This window comes from Miscanthus floridulus, chromosome 5 (assembly GCF_019320115.1).
Source record: "Miscanthus floridulus cultivar M001 chromosome 5, ASM1932011v1, whole genome shotgun sequence".
Taxonomy (NCBI): Eukaryota; Viridiplantae; Streptophyta; class Magnoliopsida; order Poales; family Poaceae; genus Miscanthus; species Miscanthus floridulus.
In genome coordinates, this window is record NC_089584.1 from 15,215,205 (window position 1) to 15,231,414 (window position 16,210).

The following is a 16,210-nucleotide window of genomic DNA, read 5'->3' on the forward strand; positions in this document are numbered from 1 at the left end:
AGCATCTCCATCGCGCGCGGCGGCGGCGCTCTCCCACACCTCCGCTCCTCCCTTGTGATGTGACGGTGATGCTTCCCCGCGTCTCAGCTCTCCTTCCTCCTTTCCGATGCGGCGGCGGAGCTCAGCGCAATGGAGATGCGGGCCTCGGGCTGGCCCGGCCTGCTGAAGAGGCCGTGTTTTTCGGGCCAGCTCGGCCCAAAAATTAGGCCGAAGGGCCGTGCCTGGGCCGATGGCCAGGCACAAAGCACGTCCTAATCCTAAATACTCGATCTACTAGAAAAAGTTATTAAAAATAATGGATCCGCACTCCCTCCGGCCTCCGGCGATATCACCGGAGGAGGAAGGGAGGGGACCAACGGTGGTGGAGACAAGGGCGGCGGCGCTCGGCTCGAGTCGCGAGACCCTGTTCAGGTCAGGGGTCACTATTGTATTGCATCACGTGTCACGATGTGCTGTACTCCATGGGCCCCAGTATTTATCCCCCTAGTGTTGGGCTTCATAGAAGAGAGCGGCGTGCCTAAGCGGGCTACCATTTCGGCCGCAAAGTCTCTAAGGTCCGAATCACGCTCCACGATGGGCTGTGTGAAGCCCATCACACAGCCTGTTAACATTCGTGGAACTGACTGGTGGGAATTGGGCGCTAACCGTGACCGAAATCACTAGGTGGGGCCAGGGATCCTCACCGAAGCCATCCCAGCCAATCAGATCGCAGATCACCGAGCACGCGGATCGTCCCCGCCAGCATCGCTACCCTCACCGTCCATCCCAATCCAACGGCCCCAATTTCCCCGCCGCCCGCGCCAGCGCCTCCCGAAAATTTTCGGCATCCCTCCGTGGCCGCCCAAGAACACCCTCTATCACCAGTATAAATAAACGCAAATCCTCTTCCCACGGCAGACCGCATCGCAGCTTGCAATCCCCCATCCCCCGCCCAAATCCTCCTCCAATCTCTCAAGCCGGCACCGATGGCCCGCACGAAGCAGACGGCGCGCAAGTCGACAGGCGGCAAGGCGCCGCGGAAGCAGCTGGCGACGAAGGCGGCGCGCAAGTCGGCCCCCGCCACGGGCGGCGTGAAGAAGCCGCACCGGTTTCGCCCGGGCACGGTGGCGCTGCGTGAGATCCGCAAGTACCAGAAGAGCACGGAGCTGCTGATCCGGAAGCTCCCCTTCCAGCGGCTGGTGCGGGAGATCGCGCAGGACTTCAAGACGGACCTCCGGTTCCAGTCCTCCGCCGTGGCGGCGCTGCAGGAGGCCGCCGAGGCATACCTCGTGGGCCTCTTCGAGGACACCAACCTCTGCGCCATCCACGCCAAGCGCGTCACCATCATGCCCAAGGACATCCAGCTCGCCCGCCGCATCAGGGGCGAGAGGGCCTGAGCTGCTGCCCCTGTTGCGTTTCCTTCGGGCCTTTCTGGTTCTGCAGTGCGAAGAACTACTGCTGTAGCCTGTCGATGGGACAATCGTTCGTTCCTTGTCGCGTCCTATCTTGCAGTAGAAATGTTCTGGATGATGTGTTGGTCTCGATGCAATGCAATGTGATTGGTTTCTGATTCTTACAAGAGCTGCCATGTGATACTGTCATCCGTGCTGCTTGTTCTGTTCTTACTGCTAAGAATGTGATTGTTACTATTAATGCATTATGAACTGGACGGGTTGTACCCGCTAATTCAGATTTGGGATTAGTGGTGCGGCTGATTGTAAACATCTGCCTGCCGAACTGACGGTGTTTCAGACTATCAGCGTTTGTTTCTGCATATCTGCTTCTGAATCGAATCAACGCTCTCCAATGGTTTAGTGGCTGTGAAACCACACATCTGCCTCATCTAGTTTACTGCTTTATCTTTCAAAATGATACAAGTCTGCTACTGTGCTATGCTGGTAAAATGAAACCGTTTAATCCATTCTCTCGATTATCTTTTCTCCTTTTTAAATCAAAGCCTTTTAATTCAACAAGGCAGTAAACCACAGCAGGCAAAGGTTTAGTTGCAGACACGTGAACTCACACACGACTGTAGAGAAACTACTTTTAGCTAATTCTCGATGGTGTTCTGGGGCTGGCTGGCTGGACTATTCACGTGAACCAGCTAACAGTACTCTTTCTCACATAAACGAACCAGCAACGATATGAACCGGCCAACTCTACGAGGAGTAGCCGGAGTCACGATCCCTGGTAGGAGTAAGTCGCAACCGTTTCCACATACTACCTCCGTCCCATGAAAAAACGCAATTCAGGAGTTTAAATTTTTTCTCACAAAAAACGCTAAAGTAGCCTACCAGCCTACTACACCAGGGAGGGGGACCCACACAGACTGCTGCTAGCTTACTGCACGCACCAGACTTCTCATCATTAAATAAAAAAAAGAAAAATTCATACCAAACACGCTTTCACTCTCCTCCACTCGTTTCGGCAGGAGGCCACCAGCAGCAGCCGCATGCCCGCATCCTCCACTACCGCACAAGCACTGCACCGGAAAAAAAGAAAGAAAGAAATCGACCGCACCTTTCCTCATCCTCACGCGCAGGCGCCCTCTCCTCATCCACTCCTTTTCTCTGCTGCATCGCATCCTCCGCCCAAGCCTCCCCCACCGACCCTGTTCAGTCTCTATCCGGAGCTCCCAACCCTTCCCATATCGAGCCCCATCTCTCCAGATCTGGTTCCCTCGTTCCTCTTCTAGTCTTCCTGTTACAGTTCTCGTCCTTGTTCCGGCATGTCTGGTGGTGGCAGGTGCCCGAGGCATCACCGGTGGAACCGCCGCCGATGGAGGCGCCGCCGGCATGAGGGTGGCCCGCGACGATGATGATGGTGTGGAGTGTGTGCTCGACTCCGAGGATGAAGACTCTGGCATGGAGGTCGACGCGGACGGCGTAGGGGTGGCCGCCGAAGGTGCCGCGACCGCGAGCGGGGCGGATCTGTCCATGGAGAGGCCCCCGGTGTCCGGTGCCGGGGCTGCCGGCGAGGATCTGCCCCTCGGCCCTCCGGTGGTGGCCCCAGACGACGCTTCCGGGATGGACCTGGCCCCAGAAGTGGCTGCACGTTTGAAGGAGGTGCTTGCTAACATGGATCCCATCTACTATGAGGTCTTCATCAGCATGTATAAGATTTTGGTACCTATTTTCTTCCGTCTCCAGTTTATATGGCTTTATTTGTGTCATAGAATGCTTATGATAAATGCTCTTGATGTGGGAATGCTTTTGTTCTGGGATTATGGACTCCTATATAAGATTTAGGTTAGCTGTGACATATCTTGTTATTTAGGTGTGGGATAGTACGTTGAACTGCTGTACAGGTTACTACTTGTGATACTGAACTGTGGTTTAGGTGTCGGATGTCATGAACTGATGTGTAATGGTACCTATCGTAAGACTTATCCTAGCTATTGAATTTGTTGTTCTTATAAATCTGTACGACATTATTTGGTTATGTCTAGTTTAATGCCCTTTTTGCAATCATTTAACAGTATAATGTCATGCCCAATTTAGTTTCTGCGTATCACTAGTACAACCTATTATGTGTACGAGGGCTGATGCTACTGTTGCGTGTTGTTCCTGTGCGTGCAGCGAACAATGCAGAGCGAAAAAAGCCGATGTTGCTTCTCCTTAAGCTGCAGCGAACACTCACTTTGTATCTCTATATGCAAACTACACCGAACTTGTCAATATGATTAATATTGGGATAACCATCATAGTCAATAGTAGCGACTAGCGACACACCATACAAAGTTACAACTTCATTTAATTAGAGCAGTACCAAATGGTCATGACTTTATATTACATGACTAGCAAAATGCTCATGACTTTATATTACATCAGCAGCTACATACTCATTGCTTATATTACAGCATCACCAAAATACTCGTGAGGAATATACGGGTCCACATGTACATGATTGTGTCCCAAGGATGCGACCACATCCTCATATAGCTGTCGGTCACAACTAAGGGTTTTAGGGAGTATGCTTAGCGCCTCCAGCCTGTCTTTGTCCATGTGTGGAATTTTGTATCTGTTTCCTCCTCCATCTTTCATGACCTCAATCATACACCCTTGTAGTGTTAGGAACACCCTATTTAAAGTATTTGGATCATAGTTATCAAACTCATTTTTGACATTCTGAATCAGGTCATCCAAGTTCCTAGAGATCCTTTCATAGGTCAAGGACTGAAGAGAAGCAAAGAATCCTAGGTCTAGTACATTCAAATCTGGAGAATTTGCAGGTTGGTTGATGAGTCGTATGTCCAGCCCTGTATGTGCTATAGCCCTAGCAAATTCTTCATCATCTTCTGGAACATGTGAAGGGGCATTGTCTTGCTGAATGTATATGGTTTGTCCTCTAAGTTCTCGTGGCCACTGTCGAACAATAGCTTTTAGAACTTTACCAATTAGGTACGACCGCATAGTTGCTCGATCTACCTTAATAGGCTTGGTGACTTCGGTCCCTCTCCCCCTATTACGGCTTCTTCTTTTTGCTTGCTCCTAGAGTCAATGAAAAGAGAATTAAGGATCAAAAGTGTTAGCACAAACTAATGTAAGAAAGTGAAACAAGTTGGTGATGTACCTTTCTAACAAATGGCCACAATCCTATCTTCCCATCAAAGATGCAATTAGCTGCATCATCGTATATAGGTCTTCCTAATGCCGACAAGAACATAACTTTGCCAATACGATTCTTATTTTGCACGGTCCTATGTGGGTCGTCCTCTCCTGGAAGCATATAATACTTCGTGTACTTTGAAGTGGTGTTGAACCACTTCTCGTCCATGTGGATGATGTTTTGCATTGCCCTGAACTTGGGTTCATGTGGTAGTGTCCGAGGATCTAACATGGAAAGACACCATTGGAGCCTGTCTCTTTTGTTTTGTTCTGTCAATAGAGGCTTTAGTGTGCTAGAGTGACGTCGTAGTAGCCCTTTCTTGAACCACCTATGCAGAGTGCTCTTTTTGACACCAATGGCTTCCGCTAGAGATCGAATAGTGCTTCTTCTATGCAACGGAACACTAAGAACCTCAGATAGGTCTATTTGCAACTTTTTGCGGCCACTTCTCTTAGGCTTCCTTGATCTAACATCAACTGGAATTCCTTGGGCACGACATTGTTTTGCTCGCTGCCAAATGCGCTGCACTTTATACCTGCTCACCTGGAACATTTGTGCTACTATAGTTGTAGCTTTCCTTTTTAGTCTTCCACGATCACTTCTCTCAAGCAATGCTGCATAGATTTGTTGTCGTTCAGTTTCTGTCAAATTTCTGGACTGACATGCATTGTTTTCATTTGCATGGTGATCTTCGTCGACATCCGAGCCCTCCAACTCCTCGAGCGTAAACACCATAGTCATGCATGTCTTCCATCATGCCTACAAAAGAATTAAATGGTGAGTTTTGGAGCAATTGGTGCAGATTTGTAAGTGTTATTTTTTTTAGAATTGTGGTTCAACATGAGTGTAAGAATCTGGGTCTACAATATTTTTTATATGGTAGACAGACATTAACTAGTTGAAAAATCTTTTGTTGAATGGACTATAACCGCAGGCCTTTTCATCCATTAAAAAGGAAAAGGGTAGCTGGTCGTTAGTTTACCGTGCATCTGCTGCTGCAGATCAGAAGGTGCAAAGTTTAGATCAAATTGATGTGGTGGACCGTCAAAGTTGAGACATGCAGCCTGTGGATGCTCTTCCTCTACTCCAATTACTGCAATGACATGAGGCACAATATTTAGTTCAAGTTTGATTTTAGTTGGAAATAGGTAATTCGAACTGAGCTTGGTCTTACTGCTGTCCAGATGCAATGAAGAGAAAAAGAATCACCTTGATGATGTTCTTGTTCTCCCGCAGAACCAGCAACATTGAGATCAATGACATGCAAACCAAGGTGTTCATTGTGATCAAGATGTACGGGCTGACCTTGGAGATGGGCTTCGTCTTCATAAAGTTGATCTTCCTGGAGATGAGTGATTTCATCTTCTTGCTCATACACAGGGTTTTCATTGAGATCAGGTAAGAGGTGTCCATGTTGATCTTGGAGATGGGCTTCATCTTCATAAAGTTGATCTTGCTGGAGACTCATGATTTCATCTTCTTGCTCATACGCAGGCTGTTCATTGAGATCAAGTAGGACCTCTCCATGAGGATATGAAAGAGTGTTTAGATCTATGGGCATGGCTGATGATGGAAATGGCTTCCAGGCTGATGGAGTGGGTGGTCTCGTGTGTCCTGCAATTATATGAGGGAAGGAGGGGTGTGGCACAGGCGAGAAATCCCCTGGCGCGGTGGTTCAAATTTTGCATTCGTTGCCGTAAACTGTGGGCAAGCTTTCTGTAATGACGTGTAATGGACGTGTCTCTAGAGTGTTCTCTGATTACACGTGTAATACCGGCTGCAATTGCTACTGCCAGACTCTTGTTGTTTACAATGATTACAAACAAGTCAAATCAGTTCATAGAGGTATTCTGGTAATTTTGTATGCTGCATTGGTATATGTGTCCGGTCTTCCGATTGCATTTTTTTGTGGGACGGAGGGAGTAGGCACAAGGTGACTACAATGTTTTCAACGGCTTTTATTGTGGTCTCCCAAAGATTGTTTCAATCGACGACCTGGGCAACGGTGCCATGTTGCGACTAGTGACATTTGGTGGGTCCAGGGAAAGTTAAATTGGATTTTCTTTGTTCCATTAATTAGTCTTTCTAGTTCATGAACATTGGATGAAATGCAATCAGATCATTTTTTTAATGAGACTCAGCCAGCACAATGAGCTTTTCTCCGTAGTAACGGGAGCTTTGTTTTACGCTAAAAACTAATTTTGTGATGAGAAAATTTCTTCATTGCCATTGAAAACTATAACAATCCCTTCCTTGCCATTCAAAATTACATCTTCCTTGCCATTCAAAATTACATGTTTCCTTTACTGCCATCAGTTTTAGATTTTTCGTTCCCTCGTTGCCACTGCTGTGACAGAGCAGTCACGGTGTGACTTACCCAACGTCCAGACACCATCCGATGGTTAAAAAGTACTTCTCTGTTCTCGGCAGCGCATTCACTCATCTCCCCGTTTCCCAACCGGCCTCTTACTATAGCAGCGCATTCACTCGCTCCTCCGGCTGTCATCGTTACCCAAGCAGACCACCTTAGCTCATCTCCACGCCTCCTCTGTCCAAGGCAGGAGGAAGCTTGGTGGCGGCGGCATTGGGCAGCGGCGGCTGCTGCAATGGTGGACGTGGACCGATGGATGGCCGGCCTCACCCTCACCCCGGCGGCGCACGCGGCGGGGCTGCGCCGCCTGTCCACGCGCGCCGCGGCGCGTCTTTCCTCCTCGGCGTCGGCTGCCTCCCCGCGTGCTGGCAAGGACCCCTAGCTTGCGGAGCATGCCCGCATCCTGCGGGCAACGGACCAGGCCCTCCATCCGCGCTACGTGCGCCGTCACGCACACGCCGTGCTCCCAGTAGAAGTGTTTCTCGAAGGCCAGGAGGTTGTGGAGCACGGCCGCGCTGTACTCGTGGACGTGGAAGCACGGGATGCTCATCACGGCCACGGGGCTCGCCGGGTGTCGCCAGAACCACATGTCCAGGTCGCCGCAGCTCGACGATGCCTCGCGGAACCACACCGCTGACCTCCGAAGCTCCATGGAGCAGGGGAACAGCCGCTCCGATTCCTTCTTGATCTTGAGGAGCGTCCATGGCGTCGAGAGGACGAAGTACTTGTCCTTGGGCACGCGGGACCAGTGGAAGAGGTGCAGGAAGTGATGGAACTCGCCGCCGCCAGCCACGCTGTCGCCGGCGCGGCGCGCGTGCTTGGGGCACATGTCGTCGAAGCATCCGAGCACGAGCTCCTCGACGGAGTTCCGGAGCTTGAGCCCGGGGCACGACGCGGCGAGAAGCTTTACGGCTCCGAAGGGGACCTGGTTCTCGAGCACGAGCATGTCAAGCTTGATGTCGTCGGCGTGCTGCGCCACGGCCATGTGCAGTATGAAGTAATCCTTGCTGATGGACGCCGCCCGCGTCACGCTGTCGGCGGCGTTGCCTGTGCTGGTCTTGCTGAGCATCAAGCTCACCACCAGGACGAAGCAGCTGTCCAGCAGCAGCATCTCCAACAGCTTCTCCTCGTTCTCCAGAATCTCTACGGCGGCCCCGTCCGAGTCGTCGTCGGCGCCGAACTCATCGCGGATGCGGTCGCGCTCCAGGGAGAGCACCGCGACATAGCCATCCACGTCGAGGCCACACTGGTCCTGCAGGTACCGCATGAACGGGAGCTTGGCGTCGTCGGGGAAGGGGAGGCCGCGGTCGGCGCGGTGGAACGGGCCGATGGCCACGGCACGCACCGCGTGCAGCGCCTCCACTGGCTCGCGCCGGGCGCACGGCCGGAAGATTGTTCCCGTCCTCTCGCCGAGGTACCACAGCATGGGCGTCCGCGAGATGAGGTCTCGGAGCACCGCGCGCTCCGCCATCCGACGCGCGCCGCTGCTCGTGCCGCTCTTCGACCGCTGCTTCCTCCACTTCTTCGTCACCGACGACCGCGTCCTCTGCGTCGGCCTCGACATCCTCCACTTCTTCACCCTCGAGGCCTGCTTCCAGCCGCTGGACCCGCGGGCGGTGCCGACACCGGTGGCGCCGCAGCAGCAGCACGCCGGCGAGGCCGCCACGACAACGCCGTGCACGCGCCGCAGCCTCAACGCGGCGTGCGGCGGCAAGGCACCGCGCTGGATCGAGTTCTAGAGCGACGCGGCGTCCGACCGCCGCCGCCGCGACTCGTCCTCGTCGGAGGCGTCCACCGCGTCGTCGCGGTCCTCCGGGTGCGCGTCGCTGCCGCCGGTGGCCAGGCGGTCCAGGACCCCGCACTGGGTGGACAGCTACCTTGACCGGCTGGGCCACGTGCTGAGGCAGGGCGGGTGGAGGGACACGGAGGTGGCGGAGATGGTCGAGGTGGCGGCCTCCGGGGGTGTGTTCGACGGCGAGGAGGCCGCCCCCGCCGCGGTGGATTCAGACACGGTGCTCGACGCGCTCCTGCTCAAGGCCGACTGGTGCTCTGACTCGCTCCGACGGGCCGGGTGGAGCTCTGAGGACGTGACGGACGCGCTGGGGCTGGACCTCCGCCATTGCAAGGAGCGGCCGCGCCCCGCCGTGCGGGTGCCGCCGGAGATCGCAGTCAAGGTCGAGCGGCTCGCGCAGTCGGTGGGGGCGCGCCCCTGACTGACTGACGGACTGACCTACCTCTCGCCGCCGTCACCACAGCCGTGGCAGCATGGTGACGTCAGCCCAGCCGCCGCTGGGAAGCACTTTTTTAGAACCGTCGGATGGTGTCTGGACGTCGGGAACGGGAGCGAAGTCACGCCGTGACTCGTCTGCAACAGCAGTGGCAATGAGGAAACAAAAAATCTAAAACTGATGATAACTAAGGAATCATGTAATTTTGAATGGCAAAGAAGGGATGGTTATAGTTTTTAATGGCAATGAAGGAATTTTCTCTTTTGTGATCCACTAGTAAATGGTCCTGATGACGTTGACGTGTCTGAAGCCGTAGTTGTGTGTTGCTCTGTTGACGAGTGCGGCCTCCCAAAGATGGTCGCCAGCAACCTCGGCAGCGGTGGCATGTCGCAGTCCAAGACGCCCTCCAGCACCTGAACCACTTCCGCCATGGTCGGCCGGTCAGCCTCGTCGTCCTGGATGCAGTGGCGGACCCAGAATTTTAGAGCAGGGTATGCCCATGGCAAGAAAATATTTGGATGAACAACATAAAAAGTTCACAAGAGCCAAGACATTTGAATTTTGATTACCTCTGAACGAAAAAATCAAATCGAGGTACTAGAGCAGTCGGGCTCGCCGGCTCCTGCGGCTCGGGTTGTGCCGAGCGAGCAGCTCTGGCTCCGCAACTGCCGGGGGGAGCGGGGCGGCAGGGGGGGACGGGGGGGGGGGGGCGCTGGCGCCGCGAGCGGCGGCGCGGGCGGACGGCCTGGCGGCGGCGCGGCGCGATTCCGCGTCCGTCGAACTCGAACGTTCCAAGCTGCTGGCTGCCCTACCCCTACGGCAGCCTCCTGATGGGTTTGAGGAGTGGGGAATTGGAGATTAGGGAGTGGGAAGGCCAGATGGGCCATTGGGCCGTCCGGTTAGCTGTGACCTGTGGGCTGCTTTTCAGTTAAATGCGAATTACAGACAGAAAATAGTGAAGAGTCACAATTTTGAGACATTAACTATATTTTACATGTATATACCTCTTTTCCAAAAATATTGGGACATGCCCGGGAATACCCGGGCACAACTGTAGGTCCGCCTATGCCTGGATGCACCAGCAAGCCACCTTGCAGGCTCTCTCCACCTCCACGAGATCGGCATCGCCGCAGAGCTTATCATCCAGCAGACTGCTGACGCTGACTACGCCGGGCCCCTTGACCAGCTCCCTCGCAGCTTTCATGGGGAAGAACGCGAGCTCCTCCCCGGCGTCGCCGCTGGTCGTGCGGTACTCCTCGCCGGCGGCATTCCTCCTCCCTGACACGAGCTCTAGCAGCACCATGCCGTAGCTGTACACATCGACCTTGGGCGTGACGGCCGTGCCGCTGATCCACTCCGGCGCGAGGTAGCCCTTGGTGCCCCTCACCGTGGTGAGCATCCAGCTGAAGTCCCTCCCGACGAACTTGGCCATCCCGAAGTCGGCGATCTTTGGGAGCAGTGACGCGCCCAGCAGGATGTTCTCCGGCTTCACGTCGCAGTGGATGATGCGGTCCCGGCGCCCACGGCGATCTGGTACTGGGTGCCCCAGTCCAGGAACACGCCGCCGCCGCTCTGGAACAGGTGGATGTCGAGGGACCGGTTCGGCATGTGCTCGTAGACGAGGAACCGGCTCTCGCCCTCGCAGCAGAAGCCCACCAGCCTCACCAGGTTGACGTGCTGGATGACGCCGAAGGAGCTCACTTCCGCTCTGAACTGCTTCTCTCCATGGAAGCTCCCGTCCAGCCTCTTCATCCGCGACGGCGGTGGAGTCGCGCAGCTGCCCCTTGAAGACGGCGCCGATGCCACCTTGCCCGAGCTTTTCGGAGAAATTCTTGGTCGCGGAACGCAGCTCTCTGTATGAAAGGCCGTGAGCCCAGCCCACCACCCGCAGCAGCTCCTCGATCGTCGTTCTTGGTTTTCTTCCTCCTCCGGATGATCAATGCTGTTGCCAGCACCAGCAAAACCAAAGCAGCAGTGCACGCACCGGCCACGGCGCCGACGATCACTCCTCGTTTCCTGCCTCCTGATGTCTGAAATTCTCTTGCAGCGAGACGAAGATAGAGAGTTTCTACGTCAGAAACAGAATCGCCGCCGTTGCTTTGCGGTTGTTCCGCGTCGAGCAACCCATCCTGCCAAACCAGGCAGCCCTGGCTGCCACCATAGGAATACGCAGTGCACGAGCAGTTGTTCAGGCAGGCCGTCGAGCATTCAGCTGAACTCCTCACATTCTGCAAGGTACGCCCGTTGTCAGGCAGCACAATGCTGGGCATGGGGAAGAACCCATCAGTTGAAGACGGTGCAGTACTACACTACTACCATTGCTGCTACCAGCACTACAATCCAGTGGAGCATCTCTGACGCATCCTCCTGTCCGGTCACCCTGCTCCCAGTTCCACCTGCGACCTCACCGAGAAGCCCTTCATGCAGCTACAGAGCTGCACCGCAGTGTAGCTGCAGACCGTGAACGGCCCGCAGGCGGCGTACACGTCACACTGCGCCTTGGGCCCCGCGTAGAGCGTCAGCCAACCCTTGGACGCGCCGAGCCACACCTGGTGCCTGTTCTGCCCGGTGACGTCGACGAAGTTCCGCGTCACCGTCGCCTCCGTGGTGACGTTGAACTGGAGGTACTCTTGATCTCCACCCATTAGGCCCAATGGTCAATTAGGCTTTTGACTCGTACTCTGATCGGGAGCGTCCGGCCGCTCTCCTGGTTGGTGGCCTCCGTCACGCAGCGCTATGAATAGGTGGTGGGGGCTGGGGCTCAGGGCACGAGGTTCACCGCAGCCGCCAGTTCACCACCGAGTCTAACCCTAGTCCAATCTAGAGAACGCGCTGTGAGCGACGGGAAGCTCCACCATCGTCTTCGCCACCGCCACTGGACCGCGCCTACACGGCTTCCCCTACTCCGATACTAGTGGCCACGTCACTGCGGCGCCATGGCCGCAACAGCGCTTGACGACCCAAGTATTCTATCTAAGCTAAGTATTACCCACTGATCTACGCCTAGAAGTACTTTCAGATCCATCAATGGCATCAAGAGCTAGGTTCTAGTGCGAGATTTAGACAGGTGTAGAAAAGTGAAAAGAAATTAGAAAGAGAACCTAACCCTAACCCTAACCCTAGAGAGAGAGAAGCAAGGACGGAGAGGGGGGTTCCTAACTGGGGCCCGGCCATCTCGTCGCCACCGCCGGCCGTTGTCTGGACGCCGCGCGAGAAGAAAAGCTAAGAAAGAAGAAGGGAACGGATAGAAGGGGTTCCTACCTGGGGCTCGGCCGTCCCGTCGCCACCGCTGGCCGTCATCTGGACGCTGCGCGGGAAGAAAACTCGAGCTGTCCGGGGGAGCGAGGTCTCGCCACCGGCGCGCTTTCCGCCTCGGGCCATAGGGCACCACCAATGAGCCACTTGACGACGCCGCGCGCGGCTCCGGCCGTACGCGTGCGCCGACGAGCGGTACCACGGCGGTGCATCACCTTCCGCGCCGTCACATTTTTTCTCAGGTGCGAGCGGCCACGGCAGCTGCAATGGGCGGCGAAGAGAGCGAAAAAGCTAGGGTTTAGGGCGAGCAAGGGCACCGTCGCCCAGACCGCTCGACGGCAGCGCAGTCTGCCAAGGGCGAGCGCGCGCGTCGGCAAGTGAACCAACGGCGGCGCTGAGGAGGTGAGAGAAAGGGAACGGGGAAATGAAACTAGGGTTTCGGGTAAGACGGCCGCAACGTCATTTTGATCTCGCGCAAATGATGGCTGACCGTCCGATCGCGTAGCTCGGGCTTCTTTTAGCCCAGGCGGGGTTGGAGATTCCTGACCCAGGCCTAGGTTGCGGCCTAGGCGCGGGGGAGCGGGCGCGTACTGTTTCGCCAGCCCGGGCTGAATGAATAGTAAACACAGAGTCAATTGTTTTATTATTTTCAGAAGCAAATTTTGATGATTTTTGTCTAGTTTAAATCTCTGTCAAAATTTGAACCAACGGTATAATTTTTTCAGAGAGTAGATGAGTACAGTAAAATGGTTCTGAAAAGTAGATAATGAATTTTTTCATGTTTTCCGCTGCAAAGTTTAATATTGATTATCTTCTAATTAAATTCGAACCAACGGGAGAAGTTAATTCGAAGAGCAGTTATATTTAGTAAATTATGATTATGTTTATCCTCTAATTAAATTGGAACCAACGAGAAAATTTAAATTAGAGGAATAGTCTGATTTGTTTATGTTAAATTATGATAATGCTATTTTCTGACCAACATTGATGATAACAATATCATAATGAATTTAAGCTTGAAGTTTAAATCTCTGATAAATTTTACACGAACATGGTCAATTTTTCAGAGAGTAGATAAGGACCAAGAAATGCTCCTGAACCAATAGAATGCATTTTATTATCATGTTTTCGCTTCAATGATGTTGATTATCTTCTAATTAAATTCGAACCAATGGGAGAATTTAGTTTTGAAGAGTACTTACATGTTTTTAAGTTAATTTATACGTTTTATGCATTAATTCTATTTTCTGCCCAACGGTGATATAGAATTGATGTAGAAGCACCTTGTAGGTTTTGATTTTAGACGAGATCACTCGGCTGCATGTCAACGGGCTGCAATGCTGGGCTATGTGAATGAAAAGGCTTGAGTTAGTTCAGGACTGTTTTTTGTTAGTTTACTAATTTTATAATTAAATTAAAATCAACGGGAAGATTTAATTAGAAAATGAAGTCTAAGTGAATGTTTTATGATAAGAGTTGCAATAAGTAACATGCATGTCTAATTTGACAAACACTAGATTGAGCATGCATGTTTGTATATAGATTTATCCCACATGGGGAAAAGTTTGACATATTACTTATGCTAGTCAATCCTACATGGTGGAAGAAGTTTTGTGATGACTCATATGTTATTGTATCCCGCATAGCGAGAGAAGTTTGGGTAGCTCTTATGCTATCCTAGTATTTACCATGGCACAATAGAAATGCACCGTTCATGGTCAATACTAATCAAATGACAAGAAAAAGATGCAAGCGTGACTTGCAAAAGTACAGTTAATAAAAGACCTCATTGAGTTCTTGAAGTGAAATGAGGAAAGAGTACTCCTATATGGATTAAGAAATAACTTTATTTTTATGGCATAATCATGTGAATGAAGTAAGTCATAAGTGTCGCCTCATTCACGGTATTTTTGAATAGTTCTCGAAATTATGGCAGTAAAGTTCATGCCATATTTCTAGGGAGAGTATTGTGAGATGAAATAAGAGTAAGAATTAAGATCAATTAAGGAAACTACTCTTCATTAAGAGTGAGATAAAGATATTGATGTATGTGTACTCAGTAAGAGTTAAGATCAATTAAGAAACTACTCTTCATTAAGAGTGAGATAAAGATGTTGATGAACAGTGTACTCTTCATTAAGAGTGAGATAAAGTTTTTGATGAATGTGACCATCGGTCTTAACAATGACACCCCTAAGCAGAGAAATAGCTAAATTCCTTGAATTTTTAAAGTTCTGATAGGAAGATAGCGTAGTCAGCCTCAAAGATATTAAGGCGGTGCTTAAAGCGCCAAATAAGGTTTTAACAAATTAAACCCAAATAAGAAATTTAAAGATACACTATCTCTATAGAAGATGGAATAATCTGGGAGAGCATGGTATGTAGAGACCTATGACTTGAAGAGAAGCGGGACTACGTGTCTACTTCAATGATTCAAAAACAACGAATTTCTCAATACCTGTTGATGTTGTATGATTTATACAACACCTGTTGTTGGCTCTTCGAAGAAGATGAATAATGTAAATAAGGATCTTGTGATACAGGAGCCTATATAATCAATTGCCTTTTGGCAATGAAGAGCAACAACAGCCCCACATGAAAGTGCCAGTAGCTGAGGCCCCCAAAAGGTCTCAAAGAATGAGTAAACCAATTTTTCTGATGACTATGAAGTCTATGTTAGTGAAGAAACTCAAATGGAGGGTGATCCCCCTCATTTGAAGAAGCCATGAGAAGCGTTTACTCGTCTAAATGGCAAGAAGCTATGGAAGTTGAAATGAATTCAATGAATACCAATGATATTTGGGACTTAGAAGAAATTTCCTAATGGAGCCAAAACAGTAAGCTGTAAATGAGTCTACAAGATAAAATATGACTCCAAAGGGAATGTGGAAAGATATAAATCATGACTTGTAGCAAAAGGCTTTACGCAAAGAGAATGAATAGATTATGATGAGGGTTTTCTCTCTAGTCTCATGGAAGGATTCTTTTAGAATCATAATGGTGTTATTAGCATATTATAATTTAGAGTTACATTAGATGGATGTAAAGACGACATTCCTCAACGGGGATTTGTATGAAAATGTTTACATGGCACAACCCAAAGGTTTTGTCATGGAAGAAAAAGAACATATGTGATGCTGCCTGTAGAAATCCATTTATGGGTTAAAACAAGTCTCTAGATAGTAGCATTTGAAGTTGATGAAACAATGAGAAAGTTTGGGGTTTTAAAGAAAATGAGAAGGACAATAGCGTTTAGTGCGAAGTTCAAGAATGGAAAATTCTTTTTCCGCATCCTATGGATAGATGACATCCTACTCACTAGTAGTGATGTTAATCTGCCATTAGAGAAGAAGATGTTCATGTCTTCAAGTTTGTAGGATCTCTGGTTGGCCTAGAGGGGGGGGGGGTGAATTGGGTTGTTAATACAAACACTTAAACTTTTATCAAATTCACTCAGCGGCACTGCCGGGACAGAACAGCGGCACCACTGTACCTGTAGACAACTTCAAATCATAATTCGAAATCCATGAATGAAAACTTAGATCGGAGAAATTTCCTAACTTACTGCAGGTGTGACAATCACAGATCAAGAGCTAGAAGTGGTAGGAACACCACACATAAGTAGATCGACTAAAAATCCTAGTAATCATCTCAATCACAATATGTCATGCAAGTAATATAAATCAAGCATAAGTGACACAATGATTTATTCCATGGTTCGGCTAGCTACCAAGGCTTGCCTACCTCCATGTTGTTGAGGTTAGCCACT

General features: G+C 51.0%; 4 protein-coding genes, 1 long non-coding RNA gene and 1 pseudogene across 6 annotated transcripts; 3 read left to right on the plus strand and 3 right to left on the minus strand.

Annotated features, from left to right (window-relative positions):
- Positions 1 to 900: 900 nt before the first annotated feature.
- Positions 901 to 1,691, plus strand: LOC136449570 (histone H3.2). Its single transcript, XM_066449624.1, has one exon. The coding sequence runs from the start codon at positions 966 to 968 to the stop codon at positions 1,374 to 1,376; it is 411 nt and encodes a 136-aa protein (XP_066305721.1). The 5' UTR covers positions 901 to 965; the 3' UTR covers positions 1,377 to 1,691.
- A 512-nt stretch (positions 1,692 to 2,203) lies between these two features.
- On the plus strand, positions 2,204 to 4,253 carry LOC136449572 (uncharacterized). Of its 2 annotated transcripts, none has more exons than XM_066449626.1 (2): positions 2,204 to 3,091; positions 4,116 to 4,253. In XM_066449626.1, exons 1-2 carry the CDS (start codon positions 2,775 to 2,777, stop codon positions 4,144 to 4,146), a joined length of 348 nt encoding a protein of 115 aa, XP_066305723.1. In that variant the 5' UTR covers positions 2,204 to 2,774; the 3' UTR covers positions 4,147 to 4,253. The 2 variants fall into 2 exon arrangements, with proteins under 2 accessions (XP_066305723.1, XP_066305722.1); XM_066449625.1 differs by lacking the exon at positions 4,116 to 4,253 and adding an exon at positions 3,558 to 3,600.
- LOC136449573 (uncharacterized) lies at positions 3,828 to 5,260 on the minus strand. Its single transcript, XM_066449627.1, has 2 exons — positions 4,552 to 5,260; positions 3,828 to 4,469 (listed from the first exon to the last, which is right to left on the minus strand). Exons 1-2 carry the CDS (start codon positions 5,137 to 5,139, stop codon positions 3,828 to 3,830), a joined length of 1,230 nt encoding a protein of 409 aa, XP_066305724.1. The 5' UTR covers positions 5,140 to 5,260.
- LOC136449574 (uncharacterized) lies at positions 5,236 to 6,464 on the plus strand. Its single transcript, XR_010758050.1, has 4 exons — positions 5,236 to 5,364; positions 5,522 to 5,735; positions 5,824 to 5,985; positions 6,082 to 6,464. It is a non-coding gene; the product is annotated as an uncharacterized lncRNA (long non-coding RNA).
- A 654-nt stretch (positions 6,465 to 7,118) lies between these two features.
- LOC136454296 (uncharacterized) lies at positions 7,119 to 8,522 on the minus strand. Its single transcript, XM_066454762.1, has one exon. The coding sequence runs from the start codon at positions 8,520 to 8,522 to the stop codon at positions 7,119 to 7,121; it is 1,404 nt and encodes a 467-aa protein (XP_066310859.1).
- A 900-nt stretch (positions 8,523 to 9,422) lies between these two features.
- LOC136454297 (G-type lectin S-receptor-like serine/threonine-protein kinase At2g19130) lies at positions 9,423 to 11,831 on the minus strand (annotated as a pseudogene).
- Between the last annotated feature and the right edge of the window lie 4,379 nt (positions 11,832 to 16,210).